At 40.8% G+C, this 22,967-nt stretch overlaps 2 protein-coding genes across 2 annotated transcripts; one reads left to right on the forward strand and one right to left on the reverse strand.

Annotated features, from left to right (window-relative positions):
• Positions 1–522: 522 nt before the first annotated feature.
• ACRALDRAFT_2048931 (uncharacterized protein) lies at positions 523–1,888 on the forward strand (the record flags this gene model as incomplete). Its single annotated transcript, XM_071021558.1, has 3 exons — positions 523–637; positions 702–919; positions 947–1,888. Exons 2-3 carry the CDS (start codon positions 851–853, stop codon positions 1,886–1,888), a joined length of 1,011 nt encoding a protein of 336 aa, XP_070873743.1. The 5' UTR covers positions 523–637; positions 702–850.
• Positions 1,889–2,304: 416 nt separating this feature from the next.
• Positions 2,305–3,566, reverse strand: ACRALDRAFT_2109669 (uncharacterized protein; the record flags this gene model as incomplete). Its single annotated transcript, XM_071023430.1, has 4 exons — positions 2,305–3,055; positions 3,122–3,223; positions 3,273–3,299; positions 3,325–3,566. The coding sequence occupies 4 exons, from the start codon at positions 3,564–3,566 to the stop codon at positions 2,305–2,307; spliced, it is 1,122 nt and encodes a 373-aa protein (XP_070873744.1).
• Between the last annotated feature and the right edge of the window lie 19,401 nt (positions 3,567–22,967).

Genomic DNA, 22,967 nt, shown 5'->3' on the forward strand with positions numbered 1-22,967 from the left:
CTAAATAATAGAACGCGGCTTAGAGAATATAATAGGGAAGATTAGAGATTAGTTTATATAGATCAGAAAATAAATTAAAGACGAATAAACTAAAGCGATAAACAGAATAGAAGACCTTATATGAATCCTGGTATAGAAGATTAATAAGATTGAATAATAACTGGAATAAGAATAAGCGATAAACTAAGCTAGCCACCACGAAATTATATTAAGACTCGAATAGCTTAATTAAACGATACACTAACTATATAAAAAGAAATATAACGAAGATAATTATATAGCTTAAGAATCCATTAAAGCGGAAGAAACGGTTAAAGATAGTGATAATAATAGAGAAACGGATAATAAGGACGTTATAGTTTAATTACAGCGGGGCACCTATAGCGTAAGCTATACTATTAGGTGGCGTTAAGCTATAACGGCTTAGGCGTAGTGTGGCTGGAACATATATATAATATAGTTTAGCTTATAGGCTTTGGCCACACAGATAGCTTAATCCATAATCATTATCACCGTCACACACACAAACTGCCCATATTTTCCCTTTAAAGTGTAACATTTTCTTCTCCCCGCTTTAGCATCTAGGAAACCCTATCGCGGCAGCATTCGACTAAAACATCTCCCTGTTGCGCAAAACGTAATTAGCCTCTTCCTTTTAGATGTGTCTTTACTTTTCTATGCTAATTTTCCTTATACCGCAGCAGCATCGGTCTATTAATTAGCTGACAGCTGGTCTTCCTTCCCAGAAGCCACCCACTGCCCTACTAAATAAAACCAGGGCAAAACGAGGGGCGGGGAACCAAACAACGCAACCACCAAATTACGCAGGATATATCCTTTGCGACCCAACATGGACGGAAAGAGGCATCCAAGTTCGTTTCAGCAGCTGGAGAAGCTCGGAGAAGGCACCTACGCTACAGTATGCATCACTTGAAAGCGCACAGAGTATCCGTGCACTGACTTTCTCTCTCCTCGCCCCTGCAAGGTCTTCAAAGGTCGGAATAGGCAGACCGGTGAACTGGTTGCTCTCAAGGAAATTCATCTCGACTCTGAAGAAGGCACGCCCTCAACCGCCATCCGGGAAATATCTCTCATGAAGGAATTGAAGCATGAAAATATAGTTGCACTTCATGATGTCATACACACCGAGAATAAACTCATGCTGGTTTTCGAGTTTCTGGACGGCGATCTTAAGAAATACATGGACACTCACGGGGACCGAGGTGCCCTAAAACCCCAGCAGATCAAGTCTTTCATGTACCAACTTCTCAGGGGCATTGATTTCTGTCATCAGAACAGGGTTTTACACCGAGACTTGAAGCCCCAGAACCTTCTCATCAACAGCAAGGGCCAACTCAAACTAGGTGATTTCGGCCTAGCGCGTGCCTTCGGCATCCCGGTCAACACCTTTTCCAATGAAGTCGTTACCTTGTGGTACCGAGCACCCGACGTTCTTCTTGGCAGTAGGACATACAACACGAGCATAGACATCTGGTCTGCTGGCTGTATCATGGCGGAGATGTACACCGGGAGACCATTGTTCCCGGGTACGGCCAATGAGGATCAGCTCACGCGAATATTTCGCATCATGGGCACCCCTACGGAGAGGACATGGCCGGGCATCACACAATTGCCCGAGTACAAGCCGACCTTCAGCTTGTATGCCACGCAAGATTTACGCCAGATTCTTCCGCAAATCGATCCCACAGGGATTGACTTGCTTCAACGCATGTTGCAGCTGCGTCCCGAACTTCGTTTAAGTGCCCATGAAGCGCTGAAGCACCCCTGGTTCAACGATATCATGATACAGCATCGCCAGCAGCAACAGGCCTTGCAGGCGCAAGCAAGATCCTACCCTTCCACGCAGGGCTCTTATGAGAGCTTCTAGCGACCAGCGTGAATATGGCCATGACTGCCATCTAGGAGGTGCAGTAGCGTGGGACAAAATTATGGCGGGCGGCATCTTCGTTGCTTCGGAGATTTGACCTCCGTAGATTCCCAGAGGATACGCCCTGTCTGGGTGGCATGGTTGCATGTATTGTTCTTAAGCAAGGAGGACAGTGTCAGAGATGCACGTAACAGCTGTGTGTTGACCAGTTCGGCCTTTCGTTAGTTAATATGTTGACAGCTGAGTATCGTAAGCATTGGCAGCACAGAAGCCGGCTTTGTGAAACACTGGGAAGGAATGATATCCGGTTCAATGCAACATCATTATTAGGTTATCTCGCTGCGGTAGATAGAAGGCAATATCATGGCACGCCAACGGGGCTCTACTGCTTGGTCAGGCTCATTCCGACACTCTGATTACTCTCTGTGCACAATACTCCCGTCAACTGGGCTCTGAAAGCGACGTACGGGTGGTTCCCTCTGCCAGGTTCTGGCCAGTGCAAAAGTGGGGTCATCAGGGGAATAGCCGGACGCAGCTCTGAGACTAGCAACAGCGCTCCTCACAGCCTCTGCCACTTCAATTCTAAGCTGGACAGCCTCGCTGCCGTGCTTAAGCTGCTCCGGATAGCGATATTCGCCACCAGGTCTGACTTGCTCCTCTTGCTTTTGTATTAGGCTCCTCCATTGTGCCCGGTGCCGACCAAAGACTCGGCTAGTATCGAGGGCGTCACCGAAAACCACACGGATTGTACGCCCGATACGAGGTAGCCAGCGCGGCGACCGCCTCTGCTCATTCATGATATGCTGCGTCCCATCGATGAACATGGGCACGAGCTGGGGCGCCGGATTCGCCTCGAGTATAAGGCGAGATACGCCCCACTTGAAATATCGGAGAGCAAGCGCGGGGTGTTGGTGCACGCAAGCTTCTGGGAAGACATGAATCCAAGCATTGCGCAGAGAATGGAAACCAGATGGGGATGTGAATGTATCGCCGGCCTTAGTTGTGAAGGCAGTCCCATGAGGTACAAGAGGGGGGCTTGGATCCTCCGCGGAGAGCAAGCGAATGCTTTCGGTCATTGTTGGCTGGAAGAGACCACCATGCGGCGAGTGAAGCAGTCGATAAGTGGGTAAAACTTGACCTAGGGTAAAGAAGGAAGATGTAAATTTACTATCGATATTTAATGAGTTGTCAGCTTGAACGCCAGACATCAGAGTTGACAAAGTGATCACGGACTTCCTGAAGCATATGTCGTGAGCCCCAAGACCCCATCTGAAGTTGGCAGGGTCAAACGCATACTTTAAAGGCAGCACCGCCCATACGAGAGGGTCGTCCAGGCTGAAAGAGGTGAGTTCATGAATATTTCGAAACACGGTGTGTTGCTTACATGCTGATATGATTGGAGACTAGGCAGCTTGGTTGGCTATCAGTGAAAATACGACTCGAGAAGAGATGGTGTTGAGGATGCATCTCCGAGCATACCTGTCAGAAGACCCTGCTGGCTTTCACCAGATCGTCTCTGATCAAGAAGCTTAAGGAAAGAAGCGAGATTCTCTGCCTGGACCCTGTTCAGCCCGTACAAGAACGCCTTCGATATAGCCCCAGTCACACCCATTACGACACCTGAACCAAGACGTAATGCGAGGCTTCGCCCTGTATGCCGGAGCTCAGCACGAGGCATCTTTAGTTAGGCGGGATAAGGAAGGAAAATCATACGCATTTATAGACTATAGAGGCACCACTTGTTACAAATAGTGTCGAACACAATTGTGTCGCACAGGCTAGCCTGCAGCAAGCACGGAACGGGTTATTCCGACTCCGAAATTATGTGCGAGTCGGCCGCAGCATTAAGGGCAGGATATAACGAGGCGATCGTAGAGCTATTAGCATATAATCAGACCGATGGCCGTGTATAGACCACTAATCTGATTCTATTATTATTATATACATTAAGGGATATCGTTTAATCTCTTAAATTAAAGTCTGAGTTTAAAGTCGATGCTTAGTTACTGAATATATAATAAGAACTCTATAATTCTAGCTACTTAAGTCTTTTCTATAATATCTCCTTTATAAGCAGCTACTTATAGATTAATTGCACTAAGTAAGGCCGAATAATTATATTAGCTAGAACTAAAGAAGAAAACAAAAGTGTTATAAAGAGGTGTATAATTTACTAAGTTTATATAACTATATTATAAAGGCAGCGCGTGGTATAAGTATAGGGACTAGGTAATAATTAGCGATTCTGACTTTATATCGAGACTATACTTCTAAAGGGTTAACCCGTAATATTACACCCTTTCCCTCCTCTTAGGGCCATAATAATAAAAGGCCGAATCCCCTCCTATCTCGACTAGGCGCGAGGGAGACGCGTACTCTCTCTTATATTAGGAGGGTACCTATCGCGCCGCGCTTATAGCGTCTTCGCCTATAGGCTACTAGTGCTTTATACTCTGCTAAGCGCTTATTAATTATATTAAATAAGGCCGGGCTATTCCTTTCTTTAATTCGTAAACTATTATAATAAATAACTCTTTATACTTTAATTATATTTTATATAGATATAATATAGTATAAGCGTAGTTTCGCTTAGTTATTTATTTATAATTATTTACTTATTTATCTATTCTTACTCCATTATCGCTTAGCTAATACTAGGCTAGCCTTCCTAGGTAATAGTCCCTCTTAGATTTTAGAAGGGGGGAAAACCTCTTCGGATAAAAACCCCTTCACCCTTATAATAATAAAATTCGTTCCACGTGCGCCGCCGCCACGAAGACACTATGCGGCCGCTGTATTAACACTATTCGTATTATAAAGCGACTAATATATAAGCTCTATACTCCTTTATCTTAGTCCCTATTATCCTCTTATTTATTAATTACTAAGAGAGACCCTTAGTAATTTTTACAACGGTCACGAAGAGATGGAACGGAAGAGGAAGATCTAGAGGAAAAGAGGCAGTTTGAAATTATAGAAGACTGTGAAGACTGCAGAAGTAAGATACAGAGAGAGAGAGAAAAAAGGAAAGGAAGAGGGAGGCGGGCAGCCTGGTATATATAGTCCTTTCCTACGGTTTATTCAAGCTACTGACTTGGTATTAGGAGGTCCTGAAGGTCCGTGGGTTATTCCGGAGGTCCTGAAGGTCTATAAGCCTACCTGAAGGTCCGTGGGCCTACCTAGAGGTCTATGGGTCTACCTGAAGGTCTGTGGGCCTACCTGGAGGTCCGTGGGTCCACCTAGAGTCCTGGGGGACTCGGGAGGACCCTGGAGGACTTAGGAAGTCCCTGGGGGACTCTGGAGGACTTAGGAGGTCCCTAGGGGACTCGGACAGACTTAGGAAGTCTCTGGCTTATAGGAGGTTTCGTATATCGTACTATACCGTATATAGTTATATTTATTTTCTGGGTATAGTACTAACACCCCCCCGTAAGCTAATTCCTATATAATCGGTGCAGCTTAGCTAGTTATTCCTTAGTCTATATATTTTTAAGGCAAGGAAAAAAAAAAGGAAAACCTCTATATTTATTATCGTGTAGGGAAAAAATTAAAAAACCCCTTCTTAGTTTTATTCTAGGAAAACCTATCTATAAGTAAAAAACCTAGTATTTAAGTTCTTTTATTTCTTTATAAGGCGGTAGGTTATATTCGGGTAGTATATCGTCTTTATAACCTAGGTTTATATAGCCGCACAGTATATTATAAGTCTTTTTTAGTAGCCCTTTAGTTATTATATCGGATATATTATATTTAGTGTTTATATACACTACCTTTATATTATTTTCCTATAGCTATTTATTATAGGTTTTATGTGAGGAGTAAAGAGAGTCGTTAAGACTACGATAAGAATAGGTTACGAAGCTGACCTTGGGGGGGAATGATTATGAGATTGTTCGTTGAGCCCCTCTAACTCAGGACTTAACGGGAAACACCCTACTTAAGGGCTAGTGACTATCCTCCCTAGGACTAGTATATAATAACCTAAGGCTCTAAGATAACAGGTCTTAGGCTAACTTAATAGTCCTAAAACATAACTCGGTCCTAAATATCTCCTAGGGTTAACCTTAGGCCGGTTCCGGGTTCTTAACGTATTCCTTACCGCCCCTAAGTCCTATCCGACCCCCTTAAATAGAATATCCCTGATATCACGCCCCTCCTTCTAAGGCTCCTATCCACGGGAGCCGGTGACCGTTACTAGTCCGGACCCGTCTATTAATCCATCCCGACCTAGGGACGGGCAGGCCGGCCTAAACCCTACCTATCGGGGCTACTAACTCCCTCCTTATCTATCCGAGTTAAACTAGATATCCTTATTAACCTGGCCTGACTTTCCTTTAATTAATCCTATCCTCCTTATATAGTGTAACCGTAATCCTTATAAACCAGGAGACCCCGTTATCTTTAGATAAAGCATAACTCTCCTAGGTCCCTTTATTTATTACCCCTACTACGACTATACCCTAATAAAGCCCCGAGCGCTTTAGCCGGGGCCCCTCCGATAAAGGGCTTTAGTCTAGATAAACTATAATTCTAAAGGCAGGTATTATATCGGTAAATAGTGGCACTTATAGGTAGTGAACCGTAGTCCTTATTGCTTTAGTAATCCTCTAGGACTCCTTTTATCCACTCTTTTTATACTGCTATTATTATTAAGGCGGCCTAAGATATATATATAAAGGGCCTATCCTAAATAAAGCCCGTCACGATATAGTCCTAAATAATAAAGAACTTACCTTATTTCCTTTGTCGCCCTTTTATGACTTATCTAGCTTAAGGCCGGGTAATAATAAGGCGTGATATCTATCGTGAATATTAATAATAATAGAGCCCCTCCGTAGATGCGTGTTTTATAATAGTACCCTAAACGCGCCCTTTATTAACTAAATAACCGTATTATAGAAACCTATAATAGGTAGTCGTATCTAGGTAAAAGGGGAAGGAGTAATATAAGTAGGGCCTATATTAGGTTATACGCCTATACTAGTATAGGACTTTTCCGTCTACCTAACTCGTTTTATTGTTTTTCCTTTTCCTTACCTATTCTTATTTACCTATCTATAATAATAATAACGCTATCACTATTAATAATAAGTTATCCGCCCCCGTCTATACTAAGGGCATTAACTTATCCTATCGACTCCTTATTAGGGTATGTATTATCTTTACGTGGTTTTATATATCGTATATAGGAACGCGGGCGGCTTAGGGTCCGGCTAATATCGTGGTAGATTATTATTATTATCACTACCACCGTTATTATCACTACTATATAAGTGTTATGCCCCCCCTTCGCGTAGACCATGGGCTAACTTATAGTATTAAAGCAGACCACTATTATATAATAGCGCCCCCTGCTTTAGCTAATAAGCATAAAAAGTCCGGCGTGGCCGGTAAATCTAAGAAGTCCGGTAAGGCCGGTATAAAGTCTACTAAGGTGGTACCTAAGGTTATCGATAAGGGGATAACTAAGACTGCTAGGAAGAAGGTATAGCGGGCCGCTAAGAAGGCTTAGGCTAAGGCTAAGGCCGTGGCTATAGCGGCTGCTCTTAAGTAATAGTAGTAGTAGTAGTAGTAGTAGTAGTAGTAGTAGTCTAACTCTTTATCGGACTCGTTATCGGATTTATCTTTGGATTCGTCGTTTTCTTCCTCCTTAGAGGATAAAGCTATCGAGTAGCTAGGTATAGCGGCTACTCTAGCTAAGTAAGCTACGCCGGTTAGGACTATTAAGAAGCCGGCTACTACGGCTACTCTAGTTACTAAGTCGACCGGCCCTCTCCTTTTAGGGCGTGATAACTCGCCGTAGGGTGCTCTTAAGCCCCTTAGTGACCTAGAGGGCGTCCTCGACTATACTAGTTAGGACGTCGTTATAAACGGTAGTACTAATAAAGCTACCCTCTTTAATAATAAGGAAGCTAACTCCGATAGGTTATTATCGTCGGAGTTCGCTTTATCTATAAACGGGTCTAGCGATAGACCCTCGGACTTTAGTAACGGCGACGGCGTTAAGATACCGGTGCGTCCTGTTATCTTAGTTAGGTCGGGCCTAGAGCTTTATGCTCCCTATAGGCGGTGCGCCCGCGTACTAGGTTTCTTAGTGCTACGTGGCGATAACGCTACCGGTCCTATCACTATACGGCCCTGCCGCGGTAATAAGGTATCCGATAAATACTATTACTACTATAATAGTAATAGCCGCGACTATAAGTTAGTACGTTTATATAGCTATAGTCCCCTTTACTTTAACCGCTCCCGAGGTTATTAACTGGATATATAGCTTTTATTATAGGCGGAGAGGGTAGCTAAGAAGCTATAAAAGATATTAGTGGTGGCTATATAGGGCGGCGGTAGTCTAGATAATTAAGCGTCTATAAGTTAGCCCGATATCTTTATAAAAAGCACCGCTAATATATATAAGCGCCGGGCCTACCGGGTCTAAATTAAGCTATACTAGGCCCTTAAGGCTATAAAGAAGTACGCCCGCGATAATAAGGGGTTTAACCCCGTAGCGCGTTATTATTAGGAGGAGGAGGAGGAGGCGGAGAGGAAGCGTCGCGATACTCTTATTAAAACGGAGCGTTACCTGGCTATTATTACCCGCTATCTAGGCTAGTTAGTTAAATAAAATTCGAAGTTAGCTGGTCTTTATAAAAAAACCGGCTAAAACTAAATAAGGATTATTTACGGTGGTTATTAGGATCGGGCTAGGGGAGTTTAGGGGTAGGGGTAGGCGTTAGCGTTTTTTTTTTAATTTTTCTTTTTTCTATTTTTTTTTTATTTACTTCCTTAGACCTAAATAAGAAAAGTCCCTACGGGGCACCGACGACGCTATTAACTAGTTTCCTTTTTTCGATTATAATACTCCTCGATAAGCGTATTAGGGAGGTGTCTTTATAGTTCCTAAGTATTATATTTATACTTATACCCGGCCTACTTAATAAGGTATTCGCGCCTATTCCTGTTATAGCGATAAGCCAGGACTTCCTTTACCTTATATTTATCCGACTCTTATAGTTCGACCTTAACGTCCGCGGGTATAGGCGACCTGCTATCCTAAGATTTCTATGGTTTAAGGAGCGAGATCGGGAAAACGTTATAAATCTTTATCGACTCCGGGAGCTATAGCTTATAGGCGAGCCTATACTAGCCTATTACGGAGGTAATCTTATAGGGGCCGAGGAACTTATCTAATAGTTTCTTATTAGGGCGACGTTACTTAATATTCTTCGAGGATAATAGTATATAGTCGCTAATCTTAAAGCGCTAGGCCGCCCGGCCAGCGTTATAGTATTATTTATAGGTGGTTTAGGCTTTCCTAATAAGGACCTTTATAGCCCTACGATTCGATATAAGGTGCTTTACCCTTTACTTAGCTATAGCGGTATAAACCTCGCCTAACTTACGTATCTATATATTATATAGTCCGTGTAGGTTAAAACCTATTAGCGTAATAGAAGGGGTTTACCGGATAGCTAAATACTATACGGTGTTATAAGTAAACTAGGCTAGGGGTAGCTAGTTAACCTAGTCGTCTTATTATAGGGCACCGAATACCCGTAGAAAGTGCTCTAAGTTCTGGTTTTATTATTCTATTTAGCTATCCGTTTAGGGGTGGAACACGGTTAATAACCGCCGCTTGACGCTTAGGAGGCTATATAGGGTAGTCTAGAACTTACTAGTGAATAGGGACCCTTGGTCCGAAACGATACTATTAGGTAGGCCGTAAATACTAAAAACGTGTACCTATAGAATACTAGTAAGACCCTTAGCTATTAAAGAGCTGCTATAGGGGATATAGATCGCGTACTTAGTATATCGATACACCACGACTAGGATAGAATCCCTTTTCTTTCCCTATAAGGTTATAGGGGGGAGGCCTATTACGAAGTCTATTAAGATCTCTTAGAACGGCTATTCGGGTATAGGCAAAGGTGCTAGGTACCTAAAAGGCTTATACTAGCGCGGCTTAGTCCTTTAATAGATACCACACGTAGGCACGAACTTCTTAATATCTCGCGAGAGGTATTCCTAGTAGTAAGACTCGGAAATCCTCTTAATCGTCCGACCTAATCTATAGTGGCCCGTAATAGGCGCGTTATAAAATGCCTAAAGGACCTTATCGCGTAAACCTAATTAGTTCGGTATAAAAAGACGGTCCCTAAAGTAGACTGTACCCTAACCGTTATAGGACCACGGGTCCGCTAAGTTATCTTTTAATACTAAGGAGATATAAAAGGGATTATCCTTTTAGGTAAAGATAATCTTATCCTTTAGGCTAAATAGACCCGAGGGCTTAGGTATACCTCGGGCCCTTATAAGGCTAATAACAAACTTCTTAGTAAATCCCTTAACGGGTTTCTACCGCTCCGCTTTAAGATCTGCCTAATCTATAGCAAGCTACGGCTTCCGTAAAAGCCTATCTACGGGGTTCTAAACGCCTAGGCGGTAACGGATCTTAAAATCAAAGCTTAATAGCTCCTTTAGCTAACGGGCGTATTAAGGTTTAATTCGAGGCTTATTTAGTAGATACCGGTAGTTTAAGTGGTTAGTTAGCACCTTTACTAGGGTCTAACTATACGCTAAATAATAGCGTTATTACCGGAACGCTTCGATAATCGCTATTAACTTAGTGTCTAGCGTCGGATAGTTTAGTTCGGGTCCCCTTAGCTTCCTAGATAGGAACGCCACGGGTTACTAGGTTCGGTCCTTATACTAGCTGATTATAGCGCCTAGTACGAAGTTAGACGCGTTAGGTTCTATATAAATAGGTAGGGCTAGGTTAAAATACCGTAGCACGGGTACCGACTAGAATAACGATCGTAACTTCTTAAAAGCGGCCCTCTTTATATCCCCTAACTAGAACGTACCTGGTCTACCCCCTAACCTTAATAGGTCTATAAAAGGGGCAGCGACCTTAGAGTAGCCTTTAATAAAATATCGGTAAAAACCGGTAAAACCTAGGAAGACCTAAATCTTCTTAACGGAAATAGGTTCTTCCTAATCCTTAATAGCCTCGACCCTCTTTAGGTCTATAAAGACCCTATTAGGGCTATATATAAAGCCTAAGAACTCGACCTTTTACGTCTCGAACACGCACTTCTAAGGGTTTACGAATAGGGACCACTCCCTTAGGCGTATAAGGATCTCCTTAATATATACGCGGTGGGTGCTAAGGTCCTTACTATATATCAGGATATTATCTAGATATATAACGTAGATAGTATCGATAAGACCCTTTAAGGCTTTATTAATATAACGCTAGAAGCTAGCGGGGGTATTATATAGACTAAAGGGTATCACTAAGTACTTAAAGTATCCGTACTTAGTTCTAAAAGCCGTTTTCTACTCGTCCCTTTCTCGAATTCTTAAGCGATAGTAGGCATCCTTAAAATCTAACTTAGTATAGACCGTGGAGGACACAAGGCGGTCGAGGATCTTATATATTAGGGGGAGCGGGGTACGGTCTTTACGGGTAACCTTATTAAGGCCTTAATAGTCTATATATAGACGTAGCTATCCACCCTTCTTTAGTATAAATAGGATTAGGGCGCCTATAGAGCTTATTAATAGGCGAATCCACCTTTTAGCTATAGCCTCCTTAATATAGTCTTAAAGGACGGCTAGTTCTTACTCGGCTAGGGGGTAGATAGGGCCGAATAGGGGTGACTTACTTTCCTTTATCTCGATTATATGATCCTAATACTAATAGGCGGGTAGGCGGCCGGCCTTTATAATATCGAAAACGTCTAAAAACTCTTAATAGTATTCGGGGATAATATTCCTTAACTCGTCCTTATTTAGTAACTCTTAATACGGCCCGGGATTAAGATATTCTAGGATTCCTTTATCTAGTTAGGTCGGGTTAGGGGGCACGGGGGGTATAGGTTATAACGGGTCTAATTAGATAACCGGGATTAAAGGACTATTAGGTAACGTATCCTCTTTTTCCTTAGTAGCGTTCCACTTTGTGCTAACGACTCGGCTAATACGGGGGGCACCGGACTTTATAAGGCAGATAATAAGCTATATATACTCCTTCGCCTTCTTTAACTCTCTTCGACCTAGGACGCCTTAAAGGTCCTTTTGCTAGAGTCGATATATCTATTCGCCGGACCGGAAAGAGGTGATAGGGTTATATTCTACTAATTAGGGTATACCGAGGATAACTTAGGACCTATTAGGGTCTATATCCAGTACCTCGAACTTAATCGGATATATCCGGATCCGGTCCTAACTATCCGTGACCTTAATATACGTCTAGAAGGACCCGATAGACTATACGTTAACCCTAGGGATAACCTATCCGAGTTGCTTAGGTAGTCCTAAGGGACCGTGGTTAGGAGGTAAGGCCCTTTAGTCGATTAGGTTAACCTCAGCGCCTCTATCTAGCTTAACGCTCCGGCGGCCTTATCCGCCGCTTAACCGTAATTCTAACTTCGCCTTAATCGCGCCCTTACTAGCGAAAAACGGCTAAGACGGCGGCCCTTCCTAGGCCTAAGCCTATCTAATAACGGGGTGCCTCGGGTTAACCGGTAAGTTATTCGGGTTCTGATTAATAGAGTATCCTAATAACTAACCTGACTTAGAGGGCTCCTTCGGGTATTTATTCTAGTAATAACCCTTTTTATTATAGCTAAAGTATATAACGCCGCTATTATTACGCTTTTTAGGGGGCCCAGGGGCTTCCGTGTCGTTTACTTTAATTAATTCCACGAAACCTTAGGGAGGTATAAAGGGCCGAATAGTTATAGTACGGGCCCTGTTAGGGGCCCTATTACGCCTACGCTTCTCGCCGCGGGGCTGCCTTAGGCGATTATTCCGGGGCGCCTTTTCTTTATTCTTACGTAAAAGAGTGATCTCTGCCTATCGGGCTATAATACCTAACGCCTTATTATTAGTAGGGATACCGGCGGCTATAATCTAGTTACGTAGCGGCTTATTAAGCTTCGTTAAGATTAACTATATACGCCACTTATCGGGGAAGGGTAGGGATACCTTATTAAATAATAAGTCTAGCCTATTAATAAACTTAGCGTAGGTCTAATTTAGTTTTTATATAGTCTAGTCCGAGAATAGCTTCTTAGTTATAGATATCTTATAGGTTTTATTATCGACTAATTACTCGGTTAGGAAGGTCTTAAGGTCCTCCTAGGTAGCACCTCTAGTTTTCTTATAAACGCGCCTATAATAGGCACGCTATCGGGATTTTATAATCTTCGGTAGTAGGGTAGAGGTAAGATAGATCTTCTCTGCTTTAGACGGCTTAACCTCGTCGAGTATAAAGCGCTCTTCGATTTCTTCGATAAACGTCTAGAACTGGTCGTAGGACTACCCGTCCTATTCGGGGAGCTTCTATAGAACTTTATATTAGCTTTTACGGGAGTCCCCTTTAGGGATACGCTTAAAGGTGTCGGGGTCCCTCCCTTATTAAAGGGCAAGGAGGCGCTTCTCCTTTTTTTCGCGGGCTCGGCGGTCCTCATAGTGCTTAATTAGGAAATCGAGTTCCGCCGATAATAGAGTGCCGGGGGGGCGGCTCTCAAGGTCTTTAATATCGAATTAGGGCCCTATCCGAATAACTTAGGGGGTCCCTTAGTCGAGTAGTGGTCCTACTATAGGATCACGACCGTCCGGGTTAGCTTATCCGCGAATCTCGAATTCAGGGTTACTATCTTTATCCTTTAACTTAGGCGTAAGGGATTACTCGTGATCGGCGCCTAATAGCCCGGCTTCGGCTTTTTTAGTAGCGGGGGAAGTATCCTGGTTATAAATAGTGGTAGTGCGCTTAGGGGGTATCTTAGGTACTAGTTAGGGTAGTAATAGGATTTAGAAAATAACTTAGTCTTTTCGAACTCTTAATAGTCGTTATACCCGTAAACGGTTAGAACGAATAAAATATTATAGGTTTTATATAAGGAGTAAAGAGAGTCGTTAAGACTACGATAAGAATAGGTCACGAAGCTAACCTTAGGGGGGAATAATTATAAGATTATTCGTTAAGCCCCTTTAACTCAGGACTTAACGGGAAACACCCTACTTAAGGGCCAGTGACTATCCTCCTTAGGACTAGTATATAATAACCTAAGGCTCTAAGATAATAGGTCTTAGGCTAACTTAATAGTCCTAAAATATAACTCGGTCCTAAATATCTCCTAGGGTTAACCTTAGGCCGGTTCCGGGTTCCTAACGCATTCCTTACCGCCCCTAAGTCCTATCCGACCCCCTCGAATGGAATGTCCCTGACACTATTATCTATAAAAGTGAAACTGTTTATCGATATACTTTACTCTTTTATAAAATTCCGGGTTTTTAGCGACCTTTTTAGCACTCTCGCTGTCTATAAGAATAGTAGGAATCCTTGGTTTATTATTACTGAATCTTATATTAAGGTTATCTATGAGTTTAGTATATAGATTATATATATAGATTCCTTCTTTTATAGCCTCGGTTAGAGCCATATATTCGGCTTCTGTTATTAATAAAGCAACGACTTTCTGTTTCGATAAGGTCCAGCTAATAGGATTATTTATTCCTACGCAGTATATATATCCTAAGGTAGACGTTCTATCTTTAAGAATATCTAAAAAGCTGGTATTAGAGTAACCGTATATATATAGGTTATCTCTTTTATAGTTATATAGAAGACCTATATTAGGATATGCGTTTATATAGGCCCAGACTCTATTTAGTGCCATAAAGTATTCTTTTAAGGGGTTACTTATATATTAGGCGCACTTATTAACGGCATAGGTTATATCGGGCCTTAAGTGAAGAGCTGGATATAGTAAAGCTCCTACTTCTTATTGATATTTCTTTATATCTTCTTTTAACGCCTATTCAGGGTTTGGTATTAGGACCTGTTTATAAATACATAGGGTATCTACCTTTTTAAAAGCTCGTTTATTATACCTTTCTAGTATTTTATTTATATATAGTAGTTAACTTATAGAGAGTGTCTTTTTAGTTATATTTATATTTATTTCATTACCTAGAAAGGTATATACTTTACCTAAGTTTTTTAGTGAAATATCTTTAGATATCTCTTTATAAAAGTGATCTATTATAGTATCTAAAGGACTTATAACCACGATATTATCTACGTGGTAGAGGAATATGGCTCGGTCTCCTTTATTATGATATATAAAGAGTCCTTTATTAAACTCGGAGACTTTATAACCTAGTTTAGTAAAGATTTTAACCAGGAAGTTATACCAGAGTCTAGGGCTCTGTTTCAGGCCGTATAAAGCTTTATTTAGCTTATAGATAGTTATACTATTACCTTCTTGTTTTTCAAAACCCGTTACTTAAACGGTGTATATCAGAGTATCTATATCGGCATATACGAAAGCGTTTATTACGTCGAACTGCCTGAATTTCCAGCCCAAGGAAACGCCTAGTAGGAAGGCAAGTCTATATATTTCGGGTCTACAGGTTATAGAAAAGGTTTCTAAGTAGTCGATTCCGAGTACTTAATTAAAGCCTTATATAACCCATCTTGCTTTATATTTTATTAGTTCTCCTTTATTATTTAGTTTTATTTTATAGACCCATCGTCCGCCTAGGACGTTATATTTTTCTTTTATTTTATCAAGGGGCGTATCTTTTATAGTTATTAAATCCCAGGTCTTTCTTTTTTCTAGTTCTGTTATTTCTACTACCATAGCGTCTATCCATTCTGATTTATCTAAGCTTTGCATGGCCTTTTTATAGGTAGCTGGTTCTAATAGAGAGTTTACAGTTAAGAGGTAGTAAGGCTCTATTTAAAACTATAGGTTTCCAAGAGTGGTATCTTCTATTAAGTATAATAAGCGCTTATTATTTTCATTATCAACTAATATATAGTCTTTAAAAGCTAACTTCGGTCTCGAAGGTATTTCAACTTATATACTAGAGTGGCCAGTATATACAGGTCTATCTGGGTTATCATAGCCTGTTACTCGTAGACTCCTTGATTTATTTTATAAGTTATTTTCTTCTTTAGTTTGGATAGACTCAAAAGGTCGTTTTAAGACCTGTTATTGTATAGTTTTCTCTAGAAGCTGATAAGGCTCTAGGTTAGAAACCTGTTCTTCTTAGAGAGAGATATTACTAGTATTTAGGTCTAAAAAGGAAGAGTGTATAAACTGATTTTCAAGTATATATACGTCTCTAAACCAACCGATCCTTCTTAAGACTGGGTTATATATCTTATAGTTATAATCGTTAAAACCGATAAGGGCACCACGAATAGCTCTGCTATCTAGTTTCTTCTAGTTCGGGTCGTTGTTTTTATAGTAGGCTATAAAGCCCCAGACCCGAATATAGTTTATATTCGGTTTCTTCTTTTCAACCATCTCAAAAGGGGTCTTAAAGCCTATAGCTGAATTTAGAGTCCTGTTATATATATATACTGCTGAATATACGGTATCTCCCCAAAGGTATCTAGGTAGTCCTGAGTGGAAAAGCAGGCTACGAACCTTTTCTATTATAGTTCTAATAGCTCGTTCGATCGAGCCTTAGGTCTTATGGGTATATAGTGGTTTTATATTATGTTTTACGCCTTAGAAGAGGCGTTTAAAGGAGGCGTTTATAAACTCCTTTCCACTATCAGTGTCTACTTCTTTTATTCTTATATCGTAGTTATTATTTTCTACTAGTATTTTACACTCTTTTATAGCTAAAACGACGGTTACTTCTGATTTATTAGGCAGTAATTTTGCCTAGAGGAACCGGGTGGAACGGTCCATAATTAGTAGAATCCAGCGCTTCTTATTATAAGTTATTAGTTCTATTAGGCCGCAGAGATCTATATATACCTTTTCTAGGTAGGAGAAGTCTTTATATTTATTAACTAAATCTTTATTAGCTAGTATAATAGCTTTACTACGACGGCAGGCATCATAGCTATTTATATCTGTGATTTCTTATTCTGATACTTTAAAGTCCTTAAAAAGAGAGGTATTATTACATAGGTTCTTCAAGGCAACCGGGTTTATATAGCCCACTCTGTTATACCATAGTTATATAGTCTCTTTTATTTTTACGGTTCTTTTCTTATTATTTTGGTCTCTTTGTTTCTAGAGGTCTAGACTTTTCTGGCTTCTTTATTCTAATCTTTATAGGATTTCCTTTATTATATTAATTTCTTTATTCCCACTTTTTAGGATAACTAGCCTTACTATAGCCTAGTAGAGTCCTCTAAAGAGTCTAGCTCTTGTATATATATAGAGGGACTCTTTTACTATTTCGTTTTTAAAAAGAATAAGCTGTTTATTACCTAATAAACCTCTGACTTTACTGTCAAGGTTTAGGAGACTTATTATATTAGTTCCTAGTTTAGGAATATAAAGGCACTCTTTTAGAAATAGTGTTTTTCTAGTATCTTTAAATTTTATAATATAGTTTCCTACGCCTATTATCTTTATTATATTTACTTAACCCTAACTAATAAGCCTGGTGGTGGTTTTATATATAGAGAAAAGAGATTTATTTGTTATTATATAAAAGGTAGCTCCGCTATCTATATAAAAATTTAAGTCCAAACTAAACCTGTTCTCTGCCTAAGTTCTGAAAATCCTTTTAACTATCCCACCTATATTCAGGTTAGTATACAGAGTATTCTAGGGATTTTAGGTTATTATATTTACTTCTTTAACGTCTATTATATCCTCGGCTTCCGGATTCGGGAGGACGTCTTCGAACATAATCGTTTCGTCTTCTTCTTCTTCTTCTTCTTCTTCGGGTTCTTCAGGTTACTTTTTAAGGATTATATTCATAGAATCCTTATTATTTACAAGCGTCTAAAGTAGTTGGTTCTTTAAGAGAGCCATAATAGCGTCCTCCCTTTTCTTATACTAGGGATTTAGGGACCTGGATCTGCCCCTAGAAGAGGAGGAGGACTTAGTGCTCTTAGAGACCCGATTCTGCTGCTTTTTTCTGGTATTTTCCTTTATAACCCAGCCCTTAGGAGCCTTATCTGGGTAGAAGAAATAGTAGTTAGAGGAGACGTGGCCGGGTTTCTTATAGTTCTTATAAAACAGTCCCTTAGTCTTTTTCCCGGGTTTTTTAGACCCTTTAACGAGGAGAGTGTTATTTACTAGGGAACGCTCTATTTTCCGGGAGGCGTTTATTAATTTAGTAACGATTTTATCTAGTATATAACTCTGGATATCGTGATAAAGGGACTAAGTGATCTGGTTAGTAATAGAATCGTATCTCTTATCGAGGGCGTTAAGAATCCACGTATAAATCACCTTATTAGGAAAGGAAATCTCCTTTCCTTCCAGAGCTATCAGATTTTCTTAAACCTTATATAGGAAGGATTCGAGGGTTTTATAGTCTAAGGGGGAATTATTAAAGAAGGTTCCTAGGGTATTAAAATTAGCTTAGAAGCCCTTCTTTTCGTATAGGCCTTTTAGCTTTTCCTAGACTTTATAGGCCGTATCTAGACCTTAAACCTGGGCGAGAGGTCCTTTAGAAAGGGTGGAGAGTATTTTACTAGCAGCCTTAAGAGAGTCTTCCTTCTGCTTTTAAGAGGGATTCTATAAAGGTTTGGTTATTTTGTTTAGGAATTTCCCTTTATAGGCAAAATAGGCATATATAGATATCCTCTAGAAAGGAAAATCGGTGCTGCCTTATAGTTTCTTAACCGTGGGGATAAAATCCTTACTAGTTATCTTCCTAGCTTTAAAACAGTGGTCTTTTTACTAGTATTAGAAGGGGGGAAGTGGAAATACCCGATTTCAAGTTCTGATTACCCGAGGGGTTAGATATAGGGGTGAAAAGTGGGTCTAAAGCGGGGAAAAGTAGGGCCTCGTAGTAGTATAGTTCACGGATATTAAAAAAGTGGAGCCGTTTCTTATATATCACGAAGGAGAGATTAGCTTTTTTTAGAGACTAGGGTTTATAAGCCACGTAATATTATAGCCTTTATAGGGGTGTGGTGGGGCGGTATGGCTGGTGTGCAGGGGGTATGGATGCTAAGACTTGACTGTTCGGAACGGGGTCCCGCTATAATATTTTTCCGTTTTTTCGGAAGGAAAAAAGGGAAAAGGGGAAAAGGGGAAAAAAGGGGGGGGGGGCCTGAAGAGGGCTTTGGAGGTGGCCTGAAGAGGGCTTTAGAGGTGGCCTGAAGAGGGCTTTGAGGTGGATTTTGGTTAGAGGCGGCCTGAAGAGGACTTTAGAGGTGGATTTTAGGGTAGAGATTGCCTAAAAAGGACTTTAAAGGTGGAAGAAAGAGGGGATCTAGAAATTCCTTTGCTTTTCCAGGCTTATAACCTTTACAACGGTCACGAAGAGATGGAACGGAAGAGGAAGATCTAGAGGAAAAGAGGCAGTTTGAAATTATGGAAGACTATGAAGACTGTAGAAGTAAGATACAGAGAGAGAGAGAGAAAAAAGGAAAGGAAGAGGGAGGCGGGCAGCCTGGTATATATAGTCCTTTCCTACGGTTTATTCAAGCTACTAATTTAGTATTCGGAGGTCCTAAAGGTCCGTGGGTTATTCCGGAGGTCCTAAAGGTCTATAGGCCCACCTAAAGGTCCGTGGGCCTACCTAGAGGTCTATGGGTCCACCTAAAGGTCCGTGGGCCTACCTGGAGGTCCGTGGGTCCACCTAGAGTCCTGGGGGACTCGGGAGGACCCTGGAGGACTTAGGAAGTCCCTGGGGGACTCTAGAGGACTTAGGAGGTCCCTGGGGGACTCGGACGGACTTAGGAAGTCTCTGGCTTATAGGAGGTTTCGTATATCGTACTATACCGTATATAGTTATATTTATTTTCTGGGTATAGTACTAACATAATTAATTCTATCCTAAGCTAGTAACGCTATCTTTAGGATTTAACGTATCCTAGGCCCACGTTTTAGCTTTTTACATTATCTATAGACGGCCTTATACGTAATCGTATAGTTCGTAGCTCTTATATTTTGTATAGGTCCCGCCGGGATATTTTACGCGCTCCGGAGCGCGGTACCGTCTTTATATATATAACGGGCGATTAATCCGTTATAGCCCTATTAACGGTAGAGCCTGCCTACCCTAGTTTAGCGACACAGGGCCTATTAGCCTTAGCGGCAGAGCTTCCAGCGCCTATTATAGACTAGCTACGAGCCGGGCGGAGTGGGGCTATTAGGGCCCCCCTGTTTAACCCTTATTATGCGTGCCAAGACAGATAAGGGCCACCCGCGAATAGGGACGGGTAACGTAAGAAGAAAAACTTTTTACGCGCGCCTATAGCTGGATTCAAACCGACCTAAGCGCCTCGTGGTTATATACCAGGGCACTACCAGTACGCTATAGGGGCTTATTTATAATTAGTTTTTCGTTTATAAGTCTATAATATTATTTTTATAGTAAGCTTAGTTACTTATTCTATGCTAAAAGCTATCTTATTCGCTGCTAACTCGTGGTGTAGTTCTTTTACCCTTCTATTTTCATTTTATTTAGATACTTAATATCTTTTTATTTATTCGATTAATTATTATAAGTCTTTTAACCAGTTTCTAGTTAATTTAATTAATTCATAGCTACCTATATACGTTTAAATAGCTACTCTGCGCTATATTACCTGTAACGCCTATAAGAGCATAGCTAATAAGCTGTCTATTAATTGTAATACCGCCTCACGCCCTTTCGTGCCTAATATTAAGGAATAGGGTTACTTAGTTAAAGGCATAGCCGAGAAGGTCTTTATTATAATAGCGAATATAAATTAGCGCCAGGCTTAAAAGGGGGGTTATAATAAGACCTAATACCTTACTATAATGACCTTACTAACTCTCTGATAATCGCCTACCCCTAATACGTAATAGCATGGCCCTATCCACTCTACTAGACGTCCTTATAAGGCCTTCTATCGCCTTTAAACTAACCGTATAGCTAGTATTAAATGAAGTTTTAACTAGATATATTATAATTAGTTTAAGCTAGGTGTGGCCTATAATAAGCCTAAATACTATAAATATACTATAGGTATTTATATGTACCGCCCTATAAGTTTACTATAATCCGCTATCTAGGTAAATACAACTAACGTCTTCCTCGCTCCCCGCCGCTACTATTAGGTTTATTAAGCCTATAGCGGATACTAGTTATACTATACACGATAAGCCGGATAATACTAATATAAGTTAGCTCTTATTTCCTTAATAGTTTGCTATTAACTTTAGGCTACCTCTATAAGAGTTATAAATTAGCTTATAGTAGTTATTACGATTTTTTATTTAAAAGCCCCGCTTATTATAGCCTTACCCCCGCTACTACCCCCGCTACTATTACTAACACTATTTCTGCTACTATTAATATTAATAATAGTAAGGGTCTTTGCCGCGAGGTAGCGGCCCTTCGTTATAAGGTTTATATACATAGAGAGGCATAGATACGCCTCTTAGAGTAGTAGGCATTTATGCCTAAGGTTCCTAATAAGGCCGTCAGGTTATAATCGAGGCCACGTTACTTACTGCTCCGAATACAAAGGTACTTCTTGTTAGTACTATACCCAGAAACTAAATATACCTATATACGGTATAGTACGATATACGAAACCTCCTGTAAGTTAGGGACTCCCTAAGTCCTCCCGAGCCCTCCAGGGACCTCTTAAGTCCTCCAGAGCCCTCCAGGGACCTCCTAAGTCCTCCAGAGTCCCCCAGGGACTTCCTGAGTCCTCCAGGGACTTCCTGAGTCCTCCAGGGTCCTCCCGAGTCCCCCGGGACCCTAGGTGGACCCACGGACCCCCAGGAAGGCCCACGGACCTTTAGGACCTCCGGAATAACCCACGGACCCTCGCTTATACTTCGAGGGTCTGGATACCAAATCAGTAGCTTGAATAAACCGTAGGAAAGGACTATATATACCAGGCTGCCCGCCTCCCTCTTCCTTTCCTTTTTCTCTCTCTCTTTGTATCTTACTTCTGCAGTCTTCACAGTCTTCCATAATTCAAACTGCCTCTTTTCCTCTAGATCTTCCTCTTCCGTTCCATCTCTTCGTGACCGTTGTAAACTTCTAATAGATATACTATAGTGCTTTTCCCCTCCTTATAGGTATATTTTTAATATCGTAGACTTATACTCTTTTATAGTCTATAATATGTATAAGTTATACTTTATACGATATTAGTATCCTTATAGTTATAAGCCCGGGGCTTTAGTAATACGCCTTTATTCTAGTTAATCTAATAGTTATAGGCGTTATAGCCTCTTCCCTTTTCTATCTCTTTTTTAAAGCCCTCTGTTTAAAGACGGTATTTATACGCCCCCTATTTATTATTTACTATCCACTTAACTCCAAATACAAATATAACGCGAGCGCGTATATAAGTAACATCTTAGCTATAAATATTATATATCTATATACGTTAGAGTAGGTAATTAGGATTATATAATATACGATAAATTATATAACTAGGGCAGTAAGGATTATATAATATATATTTATTTATTTATTTATCATTCTTACTCCGCTATTATTATCCTACCTAGGTGTTACGGGTTGACCCCGTGGAGATGATCCGGTAGAGCACCGGATCTTCCGACTAATTATATCGTGTTCCTAGTGGGTCGCCGCGATATTATATTTAGGTCATAGACACTTATAGAGATTTCTCCTTTTCCTCCTTTTCTCCTTAGCTTTAGAAAAGTTAATTATTCGGCCTCACCTTATGAATAACTTATAACTAGCCGCTTATATATCTAAAGCTAAGGGAAACCTATACGCTACGCTAATAAAGATAAACTACTACTTTAATCCACCTCCTAGCGCTCTATCACGCCTAACGGGCGAGTCGCCTAAGGCTACGGAGTAGGGGAGGGAGATTATTAACCCTTTATAGACTTAGATCATAACCTTAACCACCTAGATCTAAGAATAATAGAATGCTATTACTTAGCTACTATGAGCGGTATAAAACTAATAATATACGGTTATACTAGATCTTATTATATTATCGGAAAAGGCTATATAAGGGCCTTAGCCGTTTACCCTAGCGCCTACGCCTAACCTAATACCCGCTTTAAACTTCCAGACTAAAACGCTCCCGTTATTATAAAAGTTTAACGGTAAACACTTAGGGTACACGAGCTAGTTATCCGAGATTCGCGAAAAGCTCCTACTC

This window comes from Sodiomyces alcalophilus, assembly GCF_042370955.1.
Source record: "Sodiomyces alcalophilus JCM 7366 unplaced genomic scaffold ACRALscaffold_6, whole genome shotgun sequence".
NCBI classification, from domain to species: Eukaryota; Fungi; Ascomycota; class Sordariomycetes; order Glomerellales; family Plectosphaerellaceae; genus Sodiomyces; species Sodiomyces alcalophilus.